Below are 20,125 nucleotides of genomic sequence, written 5' to 3'. Positions count from 1 at the left end.
CTGAAATTTTCCAGCCTTGATAACATTTGCATCTTTGTTAACTTTGCTAACTTATTACCAACCAATTTTTCAGATTGTTAATAAAAATAGAAAAAAATGATTTGTGTCTTTGATGGTTCTCCCACCGAAGATTTCCTCCACAGCTAAACTAAAAAGCAGAGACATGACACCCCCCCCCCCCCCCCCCCCCCAGCACCTAACAGAATAATCCATCTCTCCTATCTTCATATATAGGAAACAATCTGGGAGGTTTCTGGAGTGTGTGGAAGATAACTTCCTGACACAGCTGATTAGTGAGGCAACTAGGGAAGGCGCCCTGCTGGACCTGTTGTTCATGAACAGAGAAGGACTTGTGGGTGATGTGATGGTTGGAGGCCATCTTGGGCATAGCAATCATGAAATGATAGAGTTTTTGGTTCTCAAAGAAGTAAGGAGAGGGTTCAGAAGAACTGCCACGTTGGACTTCTGGAGGACAGACTTTGGCCTGTTTAGGAGACTGATTGACAGAGTCCCCTAGGAGACAGTCCTGAATGGCAAAGGATTCCAGAAAGGCTGGATATTCTTAAAGGAGGAAGTCTTAAAGGCACATGAGCAGGCTGTCCCCATGTGCTGAAAGACAAGCTGGTGGGGAGGAAGACCAGCCTGGCTAAACAGAGCGCTTTGGCTGGAACTCAGAAAAAAAAGGAGAGTTTCTGACTTTTGGAAGAAGAGGCAGGCAAGTCAGGAGGACTACAAAGGTGTAGCAAGGTTATGCAGGGAGAATATTGGAAGGGCTAAAGCCCAGCTAGAACTTAATCTGTCTACTGCCGTAAAATAAAAAAAAAAACTTCTATAAATATATTAGCAGCAAAAAGAGGGCTAAGGAGAGTCTCCAGCCTTTATTAGATGTGAGAGAAAACATAATGATAAAGGATAAGGAAAAGGCTGAGGTACTTAATACCTTCTTTACCTCAGTCTCTAATAGTATGACCAGTCATTCTGTGGGTACCCAGCCCTTGGGCTGGAAGACAGGGATGGGGAACATAATTGAGCACCCATAAACTTAGGCTAAATGGTTAGCAACCTGATAGACAACTTAGACACACACAGATCTATGGGCAGGATGACATCCACCTGAGAGTACTGAAGGAACTGGCAGAAGTGCTCAGCAAGCCACTCTCCATCATTTGTCAGCAGTCCTGTCTAACCGGGAAGGTCCCAGTTGACTAGAGGTTAGCAAATGTGACACCCATCAACAAGAAGGGCCAGAAGGGGGATCCGGGGAACTCTACAGGTCTGTCAGCCTGACCTTGGTGCTGGGGAGGGTTATGGAGCAGATCACCTTGATGCCATCACGCGGCACGTACAGGATAACCAGGTGGTCAGGCCCAGTCAGCATGGGTGTATGAAAGGCAGGTCCTGATTGACTAACCCAATCTCCTCCTATGACAAGGTGACCCACTTAGCAAATGAGGGAAAGGCTGTGCATGTTGTCTACCTAGACTTTAGTAACACCTTTGACACCATTTCCCGCAGCATTCTCCTGCAGAAACAGGCAGCTCATGGCTTGGACAGGTATACTCTTTGCTGGGTAAGAAACTGGCTGGATGTCCAGGCCCAAAGAGCTGCGGTGAATGGAGTTAAAACCAGTTTGCGGCTCATCACAAGTGGTGTTCCCCAGGGCTTACTGTTGGGGCCAGTTCTGTTTAATATCTTTACCAATGATCTGAATGAGGGGATTGAGAGCACCCTCAGTAAGACTGCAGACAACACCTAGTTGGGAGGGTACGTTGATCTGCTTGAGGGTAGAAAGGCTCTTCAGAGGGATCTGAACAGGCTGGATCAATGCGCTGAGGCCAATTGTATGAGATGCAACAAGGCTAAGTATCAGGTCCTGCACCTGGGTCACAACAAGCCCATGCAACACTATAGGCTTGTGGAAGAGTGGCTGGAAAGCTGCCTCGCAAAAAGGACCTGGGAGCATGTTGGTCAGCAGGACTAGGGAAGTGGTTATCCCTTTATGCTCAGCACTGGTGAGGCTGCACTTTGATCACTGTGTTCAGTTTTTGGCCCCTCACTTCAAGAAAGCCATTGAGGTGCTGGAGCGTGTCCAAAGAAGAGCAACAAAGCTGGTAAAGTGTCTAGAGAGCAAGTCTTATGAGGAGCAGCTGAGGGAACTGGGATTATTTAGTCTGGAGCACAGAGGTCTGACAGGAGACCTTATCACTCTCCAACTACCTGAAAGGAGGTTGTAGTGAGGTGAGGGTTGGTCTCTTCTCCCAAGTGGTGAGTGATAGGATGAGAGGAAAGAACCTCAAACTGTGTGAGGGAAGGTTTAGATTGGATATTAGGAAAAGTTTCTTCACTGAAAAGGTTGTCAGGCATTGGCAAAGGCTGCCCAGGGAAGTGGTAGATTCACCATCCCAGGAGGTATTTAAGAGACATTTGTATGTGGTACTTAGGGACATGGGTTAGTGGTGAACTGGCAGTGTTAGATTTATGGTTGGACTCCATGACCTTAAAGTCTTTTCCAACCTATATGATTCTATGTGATTCTGTGTGTGATATATGATGTACCATTAGAATATTAATAAGAAAGTAATTTCTGTTTCTCAGCTGTATACTAGCGAGTATACTAGCCCTCCAATATCACCTACCTTAACAGTGAATTGTCTCTCCCCTCACTCCAATCCAATGGTAGAACTATCACTGACTTAACTGGGCCAAGATTTCAATCTCAGGATTCATGAATAGGCACATTTTTCAAACGTATTAAGCTACAGAGTCTGATTTTCGAAACATTAAATGTGATACTGGATTCCTTGGTGTTTGATGACCTTCATTATATAATCGTTTGCTCTCAGGATGGCTAGAAGGAAGTCAAGGAGCTAGAATACAGACAGGTTTGAACTCAAGCCAAGAACCTATCTATCTTCATTAAGCCTTTTGCAGGTCGGAATGAAATCCTATATAGAACTTTTTTATATCACAGAAACAAGTTGTGAGGGAGCTAGAGGTTTCCAACATGTCTTTTGGACACATGAAGCTCTCATGTCAGGAGCGATGGGGTGGGGAGGAAGGCTTGACAGGAGATTGAAAGGGAGTTGTCAGCTTGCAATAAAGTAATTTAATGTAAACATGGAGTAACAGCAAATTACTCAGGCAATACTTTTGCTTTCAGGTTCATTTAGGCAATTTTACGAACACTTTATATATTTAGTTTTCTCCCTCCCTTTTTGTCCTGTAAATAACATGTGCAAACAGCAACAGGAGCAATTTGTGCACAACCTAGAGGAAAGCAGCTATGCACAGAAGTGTGAAAGAAGTGATCCAAAGCCACCATTGCAACTGTTTCCATTGATTTACATGACCCCAGAGCATATAAATACAGTTAAGTCCTGCCTCTTTCCAATAGCTGTCAATTCTAGGGATCTTAAATTATTCTTGTAAAGTAACTATGGATCCTAAATTCCAACAGAAATGTAATTAAAATCATGGTACCACATCTGTTGATTAATAAAAGTGCCTTTGTAGTTGTGCCAAATCTGTGCCTTCATACTGCCATGTGTTTCAAAGCGGAGTGAAAGCAGAATCATGCAATTCCCCTCAAATGACTTTTTCTCATTTATTTCTAATGACTAGTATCTCCATAACAGCCAGCTGATGAAATGAAATCTGTGAGACACCAAACTGACAGCACTGGAGATGTGAGGTCTCATTTTTAACAGCTAAGGAAAAAACAAAACAGCACCAAAGTATGAACAATTTCATTTACCATTGTGGCAACTTGACTTTAAGGTGGAAGTATCATATCTATTGATGAGGTAATTATATTATCTACATCTAATTTACCCGTTAGCCTTTCTAAATCATATAGTAAAGGGGAATGTCAGCTAGCAGCAGCAAGTTCTGGTCAGATGTTTGTGGAAGAATTTACATCCATCCACTCCTTTTGTACAGATGGCAACACTACTCCCTTCAAGTACACCCCTGGGTATAGCTGTTGGCATGGGAAACATAAAAAAGTTGCTTCTGCTGCAGAACTGGCACTAAAAAAGCTTCTGTTTAAAGTATGCACACTGAGATACTTCCAAGAGAAATGAATAACAGGTCTTGCTGGTGTTGTCAGCTCTTCAAGGAAAAATCTCTAGCTCACTAGACACGTGAGCTGCTGAGGGTGGCAGTAGATAGGAAAGATTTGACAGGAGTTAAGGAAATCTAGCGCCTGTAAAGTGAGAAGAAAAAGGCACTCCCTCCCCTTCCTTGTCACCCCTCCCCTCCTTCAGTGTATTCATTCCAGCCATGGGTACGCTCCAGGCAGGAAAGGGCAGGCTGGGCTGGGGCTGCATCTTTGAACCCTGCTGCACTTGATGGCTACAGAGACTCACGCTGCTGTGAAAGCTCAGGGAGCCTCACAGCTCCCCCTGCTCCACTCCTCTCTGGGTAAGCACCTAAACTGAACCACCACAGAACACCCATGACCTCAGCTAGGGGGTCTGCTATGTTGATTGGGTTTTTTCTTTTGTAAAATAGTGGTGGAAACATCTGTAGATGTCACTTTCTGATGGAAAGCTAAGGCATCTTACAAAATCTTAAACATCAAACTCAAGCTACTGAAGAAGGCAGCCACCAAGGTCCAGAACAATCATGTGTCTAACATTGCTCATTCAGTTACCATTTATTTGCATACTTAAAAGCCTTCTAGATGCCTGATTGTCCCTATTCATAAACCAAATTAAACCAAAACCCAGATATAGGCTCAACAGAACTTCCACAAACAAGAAATGTTGATGAAGAGAAGTAGCCTTGACCATCATGGACAAATGATTAAAAAACATTACAGAGATAAGTTGTTTATACTGTGACATTAATATCTTATTGGATACTGGGAAATTAAAATTTAAAAAGTTAAGTATAACTGTTGGCTCCTCAGTAAATCAGCAGTTTCCATAGCGTAATTTGAGAAAAATTCCGTATTTCTGTCCAGGCCAATATATAAAAAAAGAAATAATAAACTTTCAGGATTAAATTATGAGATACAAATACATCAATTTGTTTTAGAAAGCATTTTTAAAAATTGCATGACTCAGTAAATTTTTTCTATTGTATTTCTTGCTGAACTTTTTTTCTCCATGGAAATTGAACACCTCCTGTTTTATGAAATGGATAGGTTTTATATGGCCTAAATCAATAACCCCAGCTGTCTCTAGGGCCACCCTCTCCAAATCTTTCTAACTGGAAACAGTTTTGAGAATCAATAAAAGTGAAGGTTTCTATCAGTTACAGGACTTATAAAAGGGGAAATTAATATGCTGGACCAATTGCATGCTCTGTATGACCCTTCTCAATGGTCAATGCATCAATACCTTCAGTGAATCCAATGCTTCTAAAGACTTTATTAATAGGCTCTTGTAGCTTCATATTCCTCTCTTCAAGTAGAAAAAGCCCATTAATGCCTAATAATAGTTCTGCCAACACGATCAGTAAAGGATCTGGCTTTCTATATATGCATAAAAAATATGTAATCCTCTATTAGCACACGCAAGCCTATTTGAAATATTATTTAAAAGGGCTCTAAGAATTTGGAGTCACATCTCAGCTTTCTCAGTGTTCCTTCTTTGCAGGCTACTTCCCAGATGAATACAAATCCAGACTGTGGCGATGTGGCTGGGCTGAGTTTCAGGGAGGTGGTACAGGAGAGACTTCCACCCATCTACTGCTAGTGCTGCTAAACACAGTAGCACACTCAGTGACTGTGAGCTCTGCCCGTGCAATTTGTAAGAATTATTAAACTTCACTCAGGGCTTCTTCTGTGGTTGCTTTTTGGGAAAAAAGACGATGATCTAGTCAATAAAAGCCTGTTTTTCACCAAAGCCGTGCTCTGAGGAGGAAGAAGAACTCCTCCAGTGGATAAACATGCAACCAAGTCTATCCAGCCTCCACAGATTTCTCTCTTCCTTTTTTTTTTCTCTCTTAAATGTTCTGCAAAACCTTCATTAGAAGTTACGGTGTCAGGACACTCTAGAGGGAAACAACTTTCACTTTCAGTTCCTCCTACAAGCTCCTCTACAGATATTTCTTTGAATGTAGTGGCACCATGAATGAAATGGATTGCCATGTCCTCAGGATCAGTTTTTTAAAAACCACAGGAATTAACTGGGCTTTTCATGGTTTTGTCAGAAAAGAGATAACCTATGCTCAAAGCACCTATAATGTGACGCACTAAAAGCAGGAAGATCTTACCTCACGAGGTCCAGCGGTTGGTATTTATACCACACTCCCCAGGAAGCCCAGCACTCATAGAGCAGATGTCTGTGGTTTTCTGCCCCATGGGTTCTTATCGAATTCTTACTTCTGTAACTTCCCTAAAATACAAATCTGGACATTGATGAACAGCAGCAGGAAAAAAGAATATCTAAGAAATCTCTCTCACTAGCAGTATGGATGAGAATTTATGCAAACTCCATACTTGTGCACAAAAAGCTAAATATGATATTAAAAGGCCAATTTCCTCTTGCCTCAGTAATATTTGAGATTATTTTTCCTAAGAAATTTATGATAAATGGTGTTCAAGTCAAAGGCTATAAACTGGAGAATCTCATAGAGAAAACCACAGCATAATATTTTTCCCCTCTGAAAACATACCAATTTATCAAACCCAAATACTTTTTACAGAACAGATCCAGAACAACTCTCCTGACTCATCTCTTTTTGCCAGAAAAATCCCTTTTTTTTTTTCCCAAGAAAAAAGAATTACTAAATGGAAGGGAGATCAGAGGCAGATGCAGACTGCAGAAGAGAATAATAATGTTAATAAGATTGAGAATAAATGATTACATAATTAAGAATTCATTTTGTGGGAAATGTCTGTTCAAAAAGAAAAAAAAATGAGAAAAATACCTCATGAAGAGGAAATGCAGCTTCATAGGAGCCATTACTGAGCAATCGATTCAGACCTAAGAATCAAAAGTATCCAATTATTTACCAATAGGACCAGAAAAACTGCTAAGTAAAAAGCAAAACATATTTTCATAATAAGCTGGCTAAATGAAGTTTGAAGCCCATTGACAGTAAGATACATGTAGAAAAATTAATCTTTTATTGATTTTGATGAACTAAGGGATAATACAAGCAAAGACTTGTTCAAATATTAATCATAATCTATCATTTATTATGCTGGAGGTTTAAAGATTCATTTGCCAAATCCATCTTTAGCATAACTTCAGTGAAATCAGGGACCTCACACCAGGACTGAAGTTTGGCCCCATTATGGTCTAAGGAAGCTATCTAGATGAAAGGCTGTATTTCTTGGGAGCTGAAAACTTCAGGGAAGATCTTTACATTTTTGAACTGCAGACCAGTAAAGCAACTGAAACTTTTAATTTCCATATGATAACAATGTTTAAAATATGTTCAGTTTATGTCTTATCAAAGCTGCTGGATGAACAGGTAGGACAGGAACAAGACAGGCTGCAGTAGTACAAGACCAGAAAATATACTTGAACCTGAACCAAAATGATTGCTATTTGGCACAAAAAAACGTAATCATATACCCCACTCAGTCAGGCCGTGTCCCTCTTAAATGAGAACCTCGAGAAAAATAATGAATGATTGCTGAGATGTGGGCATTTTTCACTTGGAAAGTCACCAAATAGGACTGAACAACTATCAGGCAATGCAAAACTTAACACTGGCACTAACAACCTGAAAGCATTTGAACCCCATTGACCAAGAGACAAAGAATCTTGATTCTTTTCCTAATTCACAGGAGAATGATAGCAGCAAGAACACAGCAATGAGAAGTATTAGTTCAACATAAATAGGCTTTTAGTGATTGCGTTATTATTTGCTTGGCAGAATATGCTTTCTTCCAAAGTCTCTGTCAGAAAAGCAAAACCTGTACAGCTGAGCCAGGCTTTGCTCTGCCTAGTGATCAACACAAGGTTGTGTTCATGGTAGGTACAACACAAGTAGGTATGTGAGGGAGCTTCGGATCTTGAGGCAGGCAGGGACTGCAAGTATGTGTGCTAGATGCAATGGCTGCATGCACCACATGAATTCTTCCCTTTCTTCTCTCCCCTCTGCTTACTGTCATTGCTCAGAGCTATTGCTGCCCTCATCCCAGGAGCTGAGGAAGAAAGAAGTGAAGTTCTTGGATGCTTCTATACCTCTAGAGGAAGGACGGGGTTTAAACAGCAGGGAAATGACATAGGCTGCAGACATATGCCTATGACATAGGCTGCCTTTCCATTTATGATGCCCCAGTCTCTATGTGGTACACAAGCAGCACATGCTCTGTGTCACAGGACAGAAGAGGGACACTATTTTGTACTCCAGACTTCCTCTCTCACCACCTGCTCTCCTGGATCTGGATATGTTCCGCTCCACAGATCCATTCCACCCACTACTTTAAAGTGATGCCATAGTTATGCATGGCATCCTTTGCACTGAGAATGTCACTGGTGAACTCCTTTTTGACCTACAGCAGCTACAGAGATACAGAACCTTCCACCTCCCTTGGGGGTGGACAGGTATCCAGGGAGAAGCTCTGCAGGCTAGATGTACAGCAGCACAAATCTTGCCATACTTCCAAATACATTTTTATGAAGGAGTAGAAGCTTTTCTGCATGAGTCTATTTGCTTTTCCAGGGTCCTTAATCTGTACCTATTTCTTGCTTAAGTCAGTTTCTTTCCTTGCAGAGGTGATAATCCCATGTGGTGACATATATGCCTGTGAAAGCAGCCTGATATTACAGGGAAATTGTCAGGTCTTCCAGGCAAAGCCCCTACAACAGCAGTGAGTAAGATGTAAACAGCTCAAAAGTGTTAAAAAGGAAGCAGAAGAGTCTGTTACGAGCCCAGGCAGACTTCTCCGCTTTTTTTGGTGGACTTAGCACCTATGTTTAAAAGCATGTTGGTCAGCACTTACCAATTTTGTTTTTCCCTTCTTCATATTTCACTCTTTGTAAGATATGGTGTACAATTCTACTTCTTGTAGCATTATTGAAGAAAGTATCTTTGTTGTGTATGATGAAGCTATATAAAAATACAAACAAAGGGCATCTCAGGAATACATAGTAGCATGTTTAAAACGCATACTGAGTTCCATTACTCTCTATACCATACTCAAAATCTACAGTATGTGAGCAAGTGTGAGGAAGATTAAAGGGTGCCAGATTAAGTGAGATGATTCACCGGATGAGATGATGTCAGTAACAGTATTCATTCCCTAACAAAGAATTACATGGTGAAGTCTGGAGAAAGATCAGAGATATTTAAGCATTCATTATGACAAGCATCACTTTTAGATAATTCACTGAAAACTACAAAACACTTGCACAAAAATTTGCAAAAGAGTAAGATTTTTAAGTGCAGCTGTAGAAATACCCATTTGATTTCTATTTCAGGCTTCTTTATTATGCTTTATCATTAAGAGTCAGATGGAAACATCTACTTGGTAAACCACTCTTACTGAAAATCAAATACTATGTTAGAAATGGAAAATATTATATACTTCTATGTTTGGTCCTAGAAGCTAAAATAGAGTAGAAAATTAGCTTTCAGAAGGTACTTATGGAGTCATGTATGAATGCAAGTTCAATGGTTTAGACAAAATTGTGATGAGTCCAAGAAATTAAAAAAAAAAGCCACAAAACATACTGTATTGATTATATTGGCTAGCATAATATATTTTATATAGATTTCTTAATTCCAATATACATACTCAAGGAAAACAAGATATTTTCGCATATCATCATAATCACTGAAAAATTGCAAACATAAGTGTTTAGAAATATCATTTCAACTTGTCAGTTAAATACTGCTAAAGAATTCTTACAGTTGCTTGAGGTATGTAGGGCTTCGGGATAGACTGTGAAAGTCATTTAGACACTTGATTAAGCAGATAAGTGGATGGAGTCTCTGATTACGTAGACCTGTGCATATATTGAGGAAATTAAATATTTTTTAAAATACGGTCCTTAGTAATTGAGTGAACAGAAGGGCTAATATATTTTAAGATACTTTGTCTAGGAGGTAAGATTGTTTTCCTCCTCTGTGTTGGTGGAGAGCTAGGGAATTGAATAAACTGATAAATAAAATGGTAAAATCATTGAGATGTCATAAAGAGACCAGCCTGTAGGACTACACACTAGACAAATCTGACTGTAACAGAGACCATCTTGATAGGGAACTCAGCATGGATTTATGTCACCTTCTCTTCTGCACAACACGGGGTGTACTGCTCAGTTTTCCCCTCAGGTAACTTTACCCAAATGAAAACCCATTTTTTCAGAATGAATCTTTGCCCACGGAAAATCATACATGGCTTTGCACCTCCACAGTCGTTTGGAAAACCAGGCAAGGAGTCCAAGGAGTCTGGACTTCGGGGACTCCGTATGCTATCTCTTTATTATCAAAATTCTCTGCCAAATTTTCCCTACAAGACAATCTATAAGCTCCTTATGTTCAGCTTCAAAGGCAGATTATAAAAAACCCCCAGAGTAAAATTATTAAAGACAAGTTGCTCCAAGAGCACCATAATTAATGAAACCTGGTTTTCTAGAGGTTACCATCTCATGCCTCCTTTCCTACTCCACCCCAGATACTCACAGGTCATTTCGATGTCCACAATCTACTCAGTACTGTACTTCTGGCTTCCTCCCACACCCCTACTATTCCCACACCCCTACACATGCCCTACAGTACCTATTGAAAGTAATTTGATTTTTGTATATTGGCTGACCACTATGTGCATGATGATTTACCAATGGGCTGCTACTGAACAGCATATACAATTGGTGTGCACTGGCTGCTGCCTTTTCTGTACAGGCACAATTTTGGGCCTCTATTCCATTTCAAGCTGCCGATACTCACAAAGTAAATAAGGCTGTACTTATCCTCGAGACAGTTACACCTGTACCAAATTTAGTTGAAAGTAATCAGTATGTAAAATAATAATTATTAGAAGGACTTTGACAAATGGGAAATCAGATAACATTAATACTTTAGGAAATTAGTTAAAAAACCAATTCGAACTCTGAAGCAGATAGTTCAGCATTATTGCCTGCTGAAGCTGGAGCTCTGTATTGGGCCATTTTAGTAGCAGCAGAAACAGATTAAAAGACAGTAGTAAACCAGAAATGAACAGTTAGTGGTTTTTCCCACTATGTTTAATTTTCTTTTAATGTCTGACCTTCCTCTCCAAGATCTCACCTCCCAGACCACATTGAAAAAGAAATGTGAAGACAACTTAGGAAATCAGAACAACACAGTAATTTTCATTCTGACTTAGCTAGGACTTCTTGCAGGATTCAATTCGGAACTGAATCATCTCATATTGGAAACCAGCAACATTGATCCAAGTAACACCAATAATGTTAATCTACTCTCCTTTTGATATAAGGTTATTTTGCTCATCTGTTATCATGACTATGTCATATTACAACTGCAGGTAGTTATTTCAACAACTTTTTTGGACAAGTATGTTAATAGTTTTTCTGAATTTAGTCACTTCTATTTTCATGAGTCATGAATGAAAAAAAGGGGAAAAAAATCGAACATTTTGTGTCTGTGAAGATGTCAACACCTCAGTACAACAACTGCCATGAAGAACTCTGCCTATTCCAGAACTAGCTGAAGCAGTCCTAAAACACATGTGAATATGAGAGCTGCAGGGGTTCTGCCCTGCCCATCCTTGTGCCAATAAAAGGCATCTGAGGGCAGGAGGGGCAGAGGAGAGAGAAAACTCACCATGTAGGCCAAGAACATGTCCTTCAGTGTTTTGGATGCAGAAGAGATGCTAGAGTTCACCAAAGGTGAAAAAGGAGTGCCAAAAAGAGTCCTCTGGATGTCTTGGACTATCCCTAACAATGTCAATGTTTTGGGATGGAATCACATGTGGTAAAGGCTAAAAATAATCCTCACCTATTTTTAAATATAAAAATCACAGGATTTTTTTTCTTTTGTTTAACTCAAATACTCAGATCATTTCTGTGAAACTGTCTGTAAAGTAGCCCCAGAAAGAGCAGTAACACTCACCATAACGAAGGAGGTTGAGAGCTCTGGCATGGGAAACAAAAATAGGCAGACACACGTGTGAGGCATTGAAAAGTTGACAATATCTCAAGTAGTTGTAACTATGTGTTACAACATCCCAGTTAGAGGTTCACATAAATTAGGGCAATGCCAGGGAGGTTTCAATTTACCTCCAGAATCACAGGAGTTGCTCTTGTCAGGTGGGAATCATACAGTTCAGTGAAGGTCGTCTCCCTCTCTACCTTCTCTCCCACTCTTCATGGGCATTTCTTCCTCCAAAAATTTTGTGCTCCAGGTTGTCTTCTTTCTGAATGTGGGTGGTAAATCCATATTCACAGAATAGCCATCAAGGCTACTTCATGGTCTACAGCATCCAATGAAGAATTCAGAGGAGAAAGACTTTCTCAGTGTGTGGAGAATCTCACCCTTCAAATTTCCATTTGCAGGGGCCAGAGCTGAAGACTTTTCCAAACTAGGATTCATCAAACATTACTGAGCTATAAGCTGCACAAAGCATAGGCTTTCTAGAGAGCTTTTTAACCCTTGTTGCTTTCAGATGGAACAGTTTCCTCAGCTGTTCTGTTTCTGCTGCCCTTGCTAGAATTTCAATATGCACAAGGGCTTGAATATTCTTAAGAGCAATACAGCTTGTTTTCAGGCTCAGTAAGGGTTCAGGCTTTATTTAGGAGACAGTTCAGTTGAATGTTTTGATTGCTTTATCACCTCATTTGTAAGATAAAAAATAACTAAGGATTAATACACTATTATTTTTATTACCTGTGAAGTTAACGTATAGGTAGATAATAAAGCCAGTAATTTGTTCCACAACAGTTATAACCATTAGCCTGGTCCTGTAAGTCTTATTTGTGTGAGCTGTCCTTACTCAGAAGGAAAAACCCAGTGAAGATAATGAGAGAGCTTCTGGCAGGAAAGGTTCCAGAGTTGATCCTTATTTAAAGTCCCTTTTAAAAATGTCATTGTGGAAATATTGCTCTTACATTCATACTGTAAGCAATATGAAGAGTCCGTGAAGGTTAATTGCTTTGAAATTATATTTGTAGCTTTCTTAATTAGACTCTGAACTGGAGATTCAAAGTATCTTTCCATGGATAACAAAGCACAGTAAAACTGTCATCTAAAGAAGGCCCTTAAATGAATGCAAATTCAACCATGAACAAACCGCCAATGAATTCCTGTTCAAACATTCTCTTTGGTAACTTTGTGGGTTGTACAAACCCTTTAGGGGTAAATTTAGCTCTTAAATCTTTGTCTAACACCCATTTGAAATAAAAATGGTTTTACTTTTCAATTTATTTTGGAGAAACAAAAGGCAGGAAAAGGCTATTTTGTGCTGTACTGATAAGATACACAAGCTGAAAGCTGAACACCCATGGTCTGGTTACAAAGCTACAAAGTCAGGATGTATACATGCACGTATCAATGTGCATCTTTGCTCCACAGGATCCCCAGACACTGAAATATTCTATGTCTGACACTCACCATACGAAACGGTATGTTTCAAGCAAATGTCTATTGCTGGCAGCAGTTCAGACTAAAAGCACAGATGTTGTCTGTAGCAGTAATCACTATATGAGGTGTGTATTCTTTAGCGCAGGAAAAATGCCCAACCCTCTGCACTCCCAGGTAAACCACTGGCAGTAGCTAGCTGTTGTTGACTGAGGCAATAGCAGGTTTTAACCTCATTTAACATCAGAGAAAGCAGATCATCAGCTGTAGTAGCAGCAACAAGATGAGCCTGCAATATTCCGGTGAGATTACTACTATACATCCCTGTAGTTTATTTGTTTGAAAATGGGTATATTCTCACTTTCTATTTATCTTCATTTTGCCTGACTTTTAAGGCTGCAGCTGACTTTTTTGATTATCTAAAAGAAAATATTTATCAATGGTTATCAGGAATTTTTCACATTGTGTGCCTAAAACAGGATCACACTGGGATTAAGAATGTATTAGTGGCTTTGTCTGTTTCAGATTTGGCACATCACAGCCTCAAAACTGCTAAAGTAAAATAGAGAGTCATGAAAGTGCTGAATCTCTCATCCACCTTCCTCTGCCCTTCCCCGCAAATCACCCTGCCACCCAAATCACTTTTTAATTTAAATTTGTTCACTCAGGAATATTAAGCTGAGATGGAATGAGCTTTATATATTTTTCAGGGATGCCCTGTTTCATTCAGTTTGCCAGGCAATTAAAACTTCCAGAATCAGAGAGGATTTAAAAAACCCATTACAGGGCATTTCCAAGTTTCGTTGCACAAAGATTTGTTTAAGAGCAGGAATCTTACAGAACTGTGATTCCCTGCTTATAAAGAGCCATTTGCAAATGTATAGTTATTATACTGTAGATGAACATAAACACAAGAATGACTCTTCTGGTTCAAAACAAGTAAATGTGCCCATTCAGCCCTGTGCGTTGTCTCCAGTGGTAGCAGCTCCCTGATCTTGGGGTGAGGCAGCTCAGGGTGACATAGGCACAGATCATCTTCGTGGAGATGGAATTTTTTAGGGCTGATCTGAGCATCAGAGAAAGCTTAAAATGTAACTCCACCCTGAGAGATACATATCTTGGAAATCTGACAAAGATACAGAATTTACCACAAGGGGACATAATACAAATGATAATAACTCCATTAACCTTTGGTATAAAGGGCCAGTTTTGTTTAATTGATCCAGATATTGTCCTAGTCCTCCTAACTGTGTAAATTTTTATCTGATTTTCACTGAAGGAATAAATGTTTATTTTTAAGTTTTGTTTTTTTTTTTTTTTAAATTATATATTAGATTAATATTTAACCAGAGAGTTTAGCATGTTTGGACAGAAAAAAATACCGGAGAAAATAGCTCCTGATATAAGGTTTGAAATCTCTAAATAGCGATTAAAAGCATTTTCCTAGCTAGTATACAGCTATCTAAGAAATTGCAGCTAATTGCTACTGTTACTATTCCCAGTTGACTAGCAGCTCACTACATAAAATAACTAACATGTAGTAGAAAAATAACTAATTATCATCGTGTCCGATGGAAAACGTTTTTCACATATTGTGCAGCATGCATTCTTGTAGCTGATAATTTTCAGAAGAAATGCTTTGACATAAACAAAGCCCTTCCCATGCTGTGGCTGCAGAAGAGAGATACTACTCAAAAGTCTATCCTGACAATTATAATTTTGTATTCACTCAATTCCAAAAAAAATGCTTGCCTCAGCCAGGCAAAGCTTGTTTCCTCCAAAAAGATATTTCCTTATACTTAGGAAATAAGACAAATTTAGGTCTTCTCTTGTACTGACAATTTTGTGATACACCCTATAATGTACGTCATAATTCCATTAAAAGAAAACGTTAAGTCACACTGCAAAAGTTATAGGCTTACAAATGTGATTCTTGCAGTTTTCTTCTTTGCCTGTTTTGGAAGGTGGGCAGATGGCTAGCTGTGTCTCTTAACACAAATTTTGTTTCTTCTGAAAGCTATTATTTCCCTTCAAAAATATAATTCCTATTGAAAAAAAGGCCTGATCAGGATTTGCTGGTTTTGGTCTTAACTATTTTCCTTCCCAGACTCAGCATTGTAAGTACTGTCAGTCATCTGTCATTCCATGTTTCTAAAAGGAGCTATCACAGATGAAGAGCATACTCATGTCATGTTTCAAACATCCTCTGTATCAGACTGGAGACCTAGATGTGCAAACTATGGCTCAAAAAAGATAAATTGCCTGTTCTTCGCTGAGGTGAAAAATGTCTGGGGTTATGAAGAAAGGAAGAAATAAGGAATTCCAGACCTAAACTGCAATATCACAACTTCTGGATGAACATCAAACATGGACAAGCTCATATAAATATTTAAGGAATAATATTTTAGAAAATTAAAGGCGCATAAAACCAGGAGAGAGGGAAGAATTCTGCAACCTCCAGCTATGGTATGTGGTAAAACCTACAGTGAAGACATGGAGATCTTATCTGAAAAATCAGAATAAGGAGAGTTACGCTTCCAAGATGGTTGTATCTGTGAATTATATACTACATGGCCATTAAGCGATTGTTCAGCATGTCTTGGATAAACATTGATTTATGACAACACAGAAATCCAAGATATGTTCAACTGGCAAAAGTACCTATCTTGCTCTCCAGAAATACTTGTACGATATCCAGAAAAATCATCATCAGTGTAATTAAAAGATTGATTATATGCTTTAAGCTCCTGGGGCTGTTTCTGAAAGGACAGATTAATGTACTTTCCACTCATCTCTTCTTCTCATTCAGGATTCCAGATTTGCAAGAAAATGTTATCTCTTTTACTATAAACTTGAAACTCAGAATCTGTTCATAAGGTCTGATATAAAGGAAAAGCAGACGCTAGTGACATTTTTCAGCTGCCACCTGAACACAGTGCAGAGGGTCTGAAAGCCTTCCATTTATTCCCCATTCTCTGGGGACTTCAAGAGTTCAACATGTTACTAACATTTTCCTTCTTCAAAAAATGGCCCTATGATGGATGAAAAGTCTTGAACAACACCAAGGTTAGCCAGCAGAGCATTAATGCGTTACTGGGACCCCCTGGCGCCCCCCCACCCCCCTGCCCAGTGCATGTTCTGTCTGAATCAGTTTTGGCACAAGTGTGTGGTGGAAAGGGATGCAGGGTCACATCTAAAAGCCCAAGAGTAGGCAAGAGACAGTCACTGTTATTCTAGCCTACAGGATAATGTACTTGTTGAAGACAATGTGAACTCCACAAGTAACTGTCCATGACAATTATGTAGACTCCATTATAATTGCATTGTAACGGCAACAGTAAAAGCACTCTAGCAAAACCTTAACTACACCAAATATGAGAATGTATGGACTTTTCTTACCACTGACAAACTGCAAGCTAAATTATTGTAGGTGGCAATTCTTTATTTCTGCAGCTCAAGAATTTCAGTATCTATTTATCTACACATTCCTAAAACAGTATTGTAGGGCTCTGGGTTAGAAATTTAAATAAAAGCCTTGAAGCTTTTAAACCTAAAAAGGTTTAAAATTTTTTTTACATTTAGTTAGTAACTTTTTATTTGTTAAAAACCAAGCAAAAGCTTATGTAATGCAACACTGACAACTGAAACTGAAACTTTCATCTAATATGGAGGCAGGATTTTCTCAACTTTGTAGTGTCTCTGTTACTGATCTGAGTGGGTGACAATTATCAGTGCTGCCCTTGTGAAGGTTACTACACTTAGCAGTGGGTAGAGGTGAAAGAGAAATAATTTCCTTAGTGATCAAACCCTCATCTGGCACAAATGACTCAGGCAAATGAAGGTGCCAGTCACAGTAATTTCTACGTCAGTTAATATGTGCTGGGGTAAACATAAATTAAAAAATCCACTTCTACTCATACTTTCCCCATGTTTGGGGATAGGAAAGCATCTTCACTACTGGCTCATTATATACAGCTCTTTCAACAGAATGTTTATGTATATTTTGGAAGAACCATCAATTTGCACAAAGTAAGCAGCAATTTGTACAAGGTAAGTGAACTCCAACAGAGTACACTCCTTGACTGTTAACTGATACTAATAAAATTATTCTTTTTAAGTCTACTTTTCCAATTATTTGACACCCACACTCCACAGTCAAAGATTAAAAGCACGTACTAAAGATGTTCCTGAAATGCTCTGCTTACCAACATACCCTGAAATTCTTGGAACAACTGAAATGTTTACATGCAACTCACTTAGATGAATATTGAACAAGTCATTGTATTTCAAAATTTTAGTGAAGCAGAATAAGACAGACACAGCCAACAGGCTGGAGCATGACAGGAACACAAGAATCCTGTCAGAGCCGGCACCTTTTGGGAGAAGGAGGCCAGCTCAGCAAGCATTTTATCAGTCCCCACACAAAAGGAATGGAAGACTACACGGAAAGCAAAACAGAAAATGTCAGGCCTGCTGGGTATCAGAGCTTCAAAGTCTGAAATGATATAAAAGAAGTGCCAAACAACAGCAGGATTGTTAATGAAACTAACACAGTATTTAATACCACCCTGCTGCCAGTTTACCAATACAAACATGAGCAAGGCAGAAGAATGAAAAAAATATGCTGGTTTGTATGCCAAGTCTCCTCCAGACAAAAAAACCCAAACAACCCTTTCTTACATGCTGTAATTTTAAGGGAAGTTTAGTTAATATGACTATTAATAAATATCAACCTAGACATCCACCAATTTATTAATTTTTTATTATCACTGGTCTGTTCTCAAAATAATTTGTACTACTACTTCTTCTTGCAGGGCACAATAACTGACCCATCTTTTTGCTCAAGTATCATAAGACTCTGTAGTCTGAACCTGAAGTCTAATTAGGGCACAGATATTTAGTGGAGATAACTCTGGCTGGTGGTCGGTGATAGGAGACGACTTCTACTGAAACTTCCCTGGAGCTATGTACCTGGTTTTGTTTTTCTGCTGAATCACAGAATCATAGAATTATTTAGGTTGGAAAAGACCCTTCAGATCATCGTGTCCAACCGTAAACCTAGTACTACCAAGTCCACTGTCCCAAAACCATGTCCCCAAGCGCCACGTCTACTCATCTTCTAAATACCTCCAGGGGTGCTGACTCACCTGCTTCCCTGGGCAGCCTGTGCCAATGCCTGACAACCTTTTCAGTGAAGAAACTTTTCCTAATATCCAATCTAAACCTTCCCTCACACAGTTTGAGGTTCTTTCCTCTCATCCTATCACTCACCACTTGGGAGAAGAGACCAACCCTCACCTCACTACAACCTCCTTTCAGGTAGTTGGAGAGTGATAAGGTCTCCTGTCAGACCTCTGTGCTCCAGACTAAATAATCCCAGTTCCCTCAGCTGCTCCTCATAAGACTTGCTCTCTAGACACTTTACCAGCTTTGTTGCTCTTCTTTGGACACGCTCCAGCACCTCAATGGCTTTCTTGAAGTGAGGGGCCAAAAACTGAACACAGTGATCAAAGTGCAGCCTCACCAGTGCTGAGCATAAAGGGATAACCACTTCCCTAGTCCTGCTGACCAACATGCTCCCAGGTCCTTTTTGCGAGGCAGCTTTCCAGCCACTCTTCCACAAGCCTATAGTGTTGCATGGGCTTGTTGTGACCCAGGTGCAGGACCTGATACTTAGCCTTGTTGCATCTCATACAATTGGCCTCAGCGCATTGATCCAGCCTGTTCAGATCCCTCTGAAGAGCCTTTCTACCCTCAAGCAGATCAACGTACCCTCCCAACTAGGTGTTGTCTGCAGTCTTACTGAGGGTGCTCTCAATCCCCTCATTCAGATCATTGGTAAAGATATTAAACAGAACTGGCCCCAACAGTAAGCCCTGGGGAACACCACTTGTGATGAGCCGCAAACTGGTTTTAACTCCATTCACCGCAGCTCTTTGGGCCTGGACATCCAGCCAGTTTCTTACCCAGCAAAGAGTATACCTGTCCAAGCCATGAGCTGCCTGTTTCTGCAGGAGAATGCTGCGGGAAATGGTGTCAAAGGTGTTACTAAAGTCTAGGTAGACAACATGCACAGCCTTTCCCTCATTTGCTAAGTGGGTCACCTTGTCATAGGAGGAGATTGGGTTAGTCAATCAGGACCTGCCTTTCATACACCCATGCTGACTGGGCCTGACCACCTGGTTATCCTGTACGTGCCGCGTGATGGCATCAAGGTGATCTGCTCCATAACCCTCCCCAGCACCAAGGTCAGGCTGACAGACCTGTAGAGTTCCCCGGATCCCCCTTCTGGCCCTTCTTGTTGATGGGTGTCACATTTGCTAACCTCTAGTCAACTGGGACCTTCCCGGTTAGACAGGACTGCTGACAAATGATGGAGAGTGGCTTGCTGAATATTTCCACCAGCTCCCTTGGGTGGATCCCATACAGCCCTGTAGATTTGTGTGTGTCTAAGCAGGTTGGTAGCCATTTTCCCTAGGATTATGGAGGCTTCATTCTGCTACCCATAATAGCAGAGGGTGTTATGGCAGAGGAGATCCGTTTTATTCATTCCTATTGCAGCTAATAAATCCAGTCCCTAGAAAATTGTCCATTCAAAGTGAGGCATTTAAGAGCATTACATCAACTTAGTTTTGGCTTCTCC

At 40.1% G+C, this 20,125-nt stretch overlaps 1 protein-coding gene across 1 annotated transcript in view; it reads right to left on the bottom strand.

Moving 5' to 3' along the window:
- ANO4 (anoctamin 4) overlaps window positions 1–20,125 on the bottom strand; it is a 135,699-nt gene that overhangs the window by 48,751 nt on the left and 66,823 nt on the right. Inside the window, exons 10-12 of the mRNA XM_064450042.1 lie at window positions 8,909–9,015; window positions 6,880–6,935; window positions 6,223–6,344 (exon numbers count right to left, since the gene is read on the bottom strand). Of these exons, the coding sequence (XP_064306112.1) occupies window positions 6,223–6,344; window positions 6,880–6,935; window positions 8,909–9,015 (285 nt within the window). The remainder of the gene's footprint in view (window positions 1–6,222; window positions 6,345–6,879; window positions 6,936–8,908; window positions 9,016–20,125) is intronic.

Source organism: Phalacrocorax carbo, chromosome 1 (assembly GCF_963921805.1).
Source record: "Phalacrocorax carbo chromosome 1, bPhaCar2.1, whole genome shotgun sequence".
Lineage (NCBI taxonomy): Eukaryota > Metazoa > Chordata > Aves > Suliformes > Phalacrocoracidae > Phalacrocorax > Phalacrocorax carbo.
Note: the sequence above shows the minus strand (reverse complement) of the source record. Positions and strands in the feature narration are given on the sequence as shown.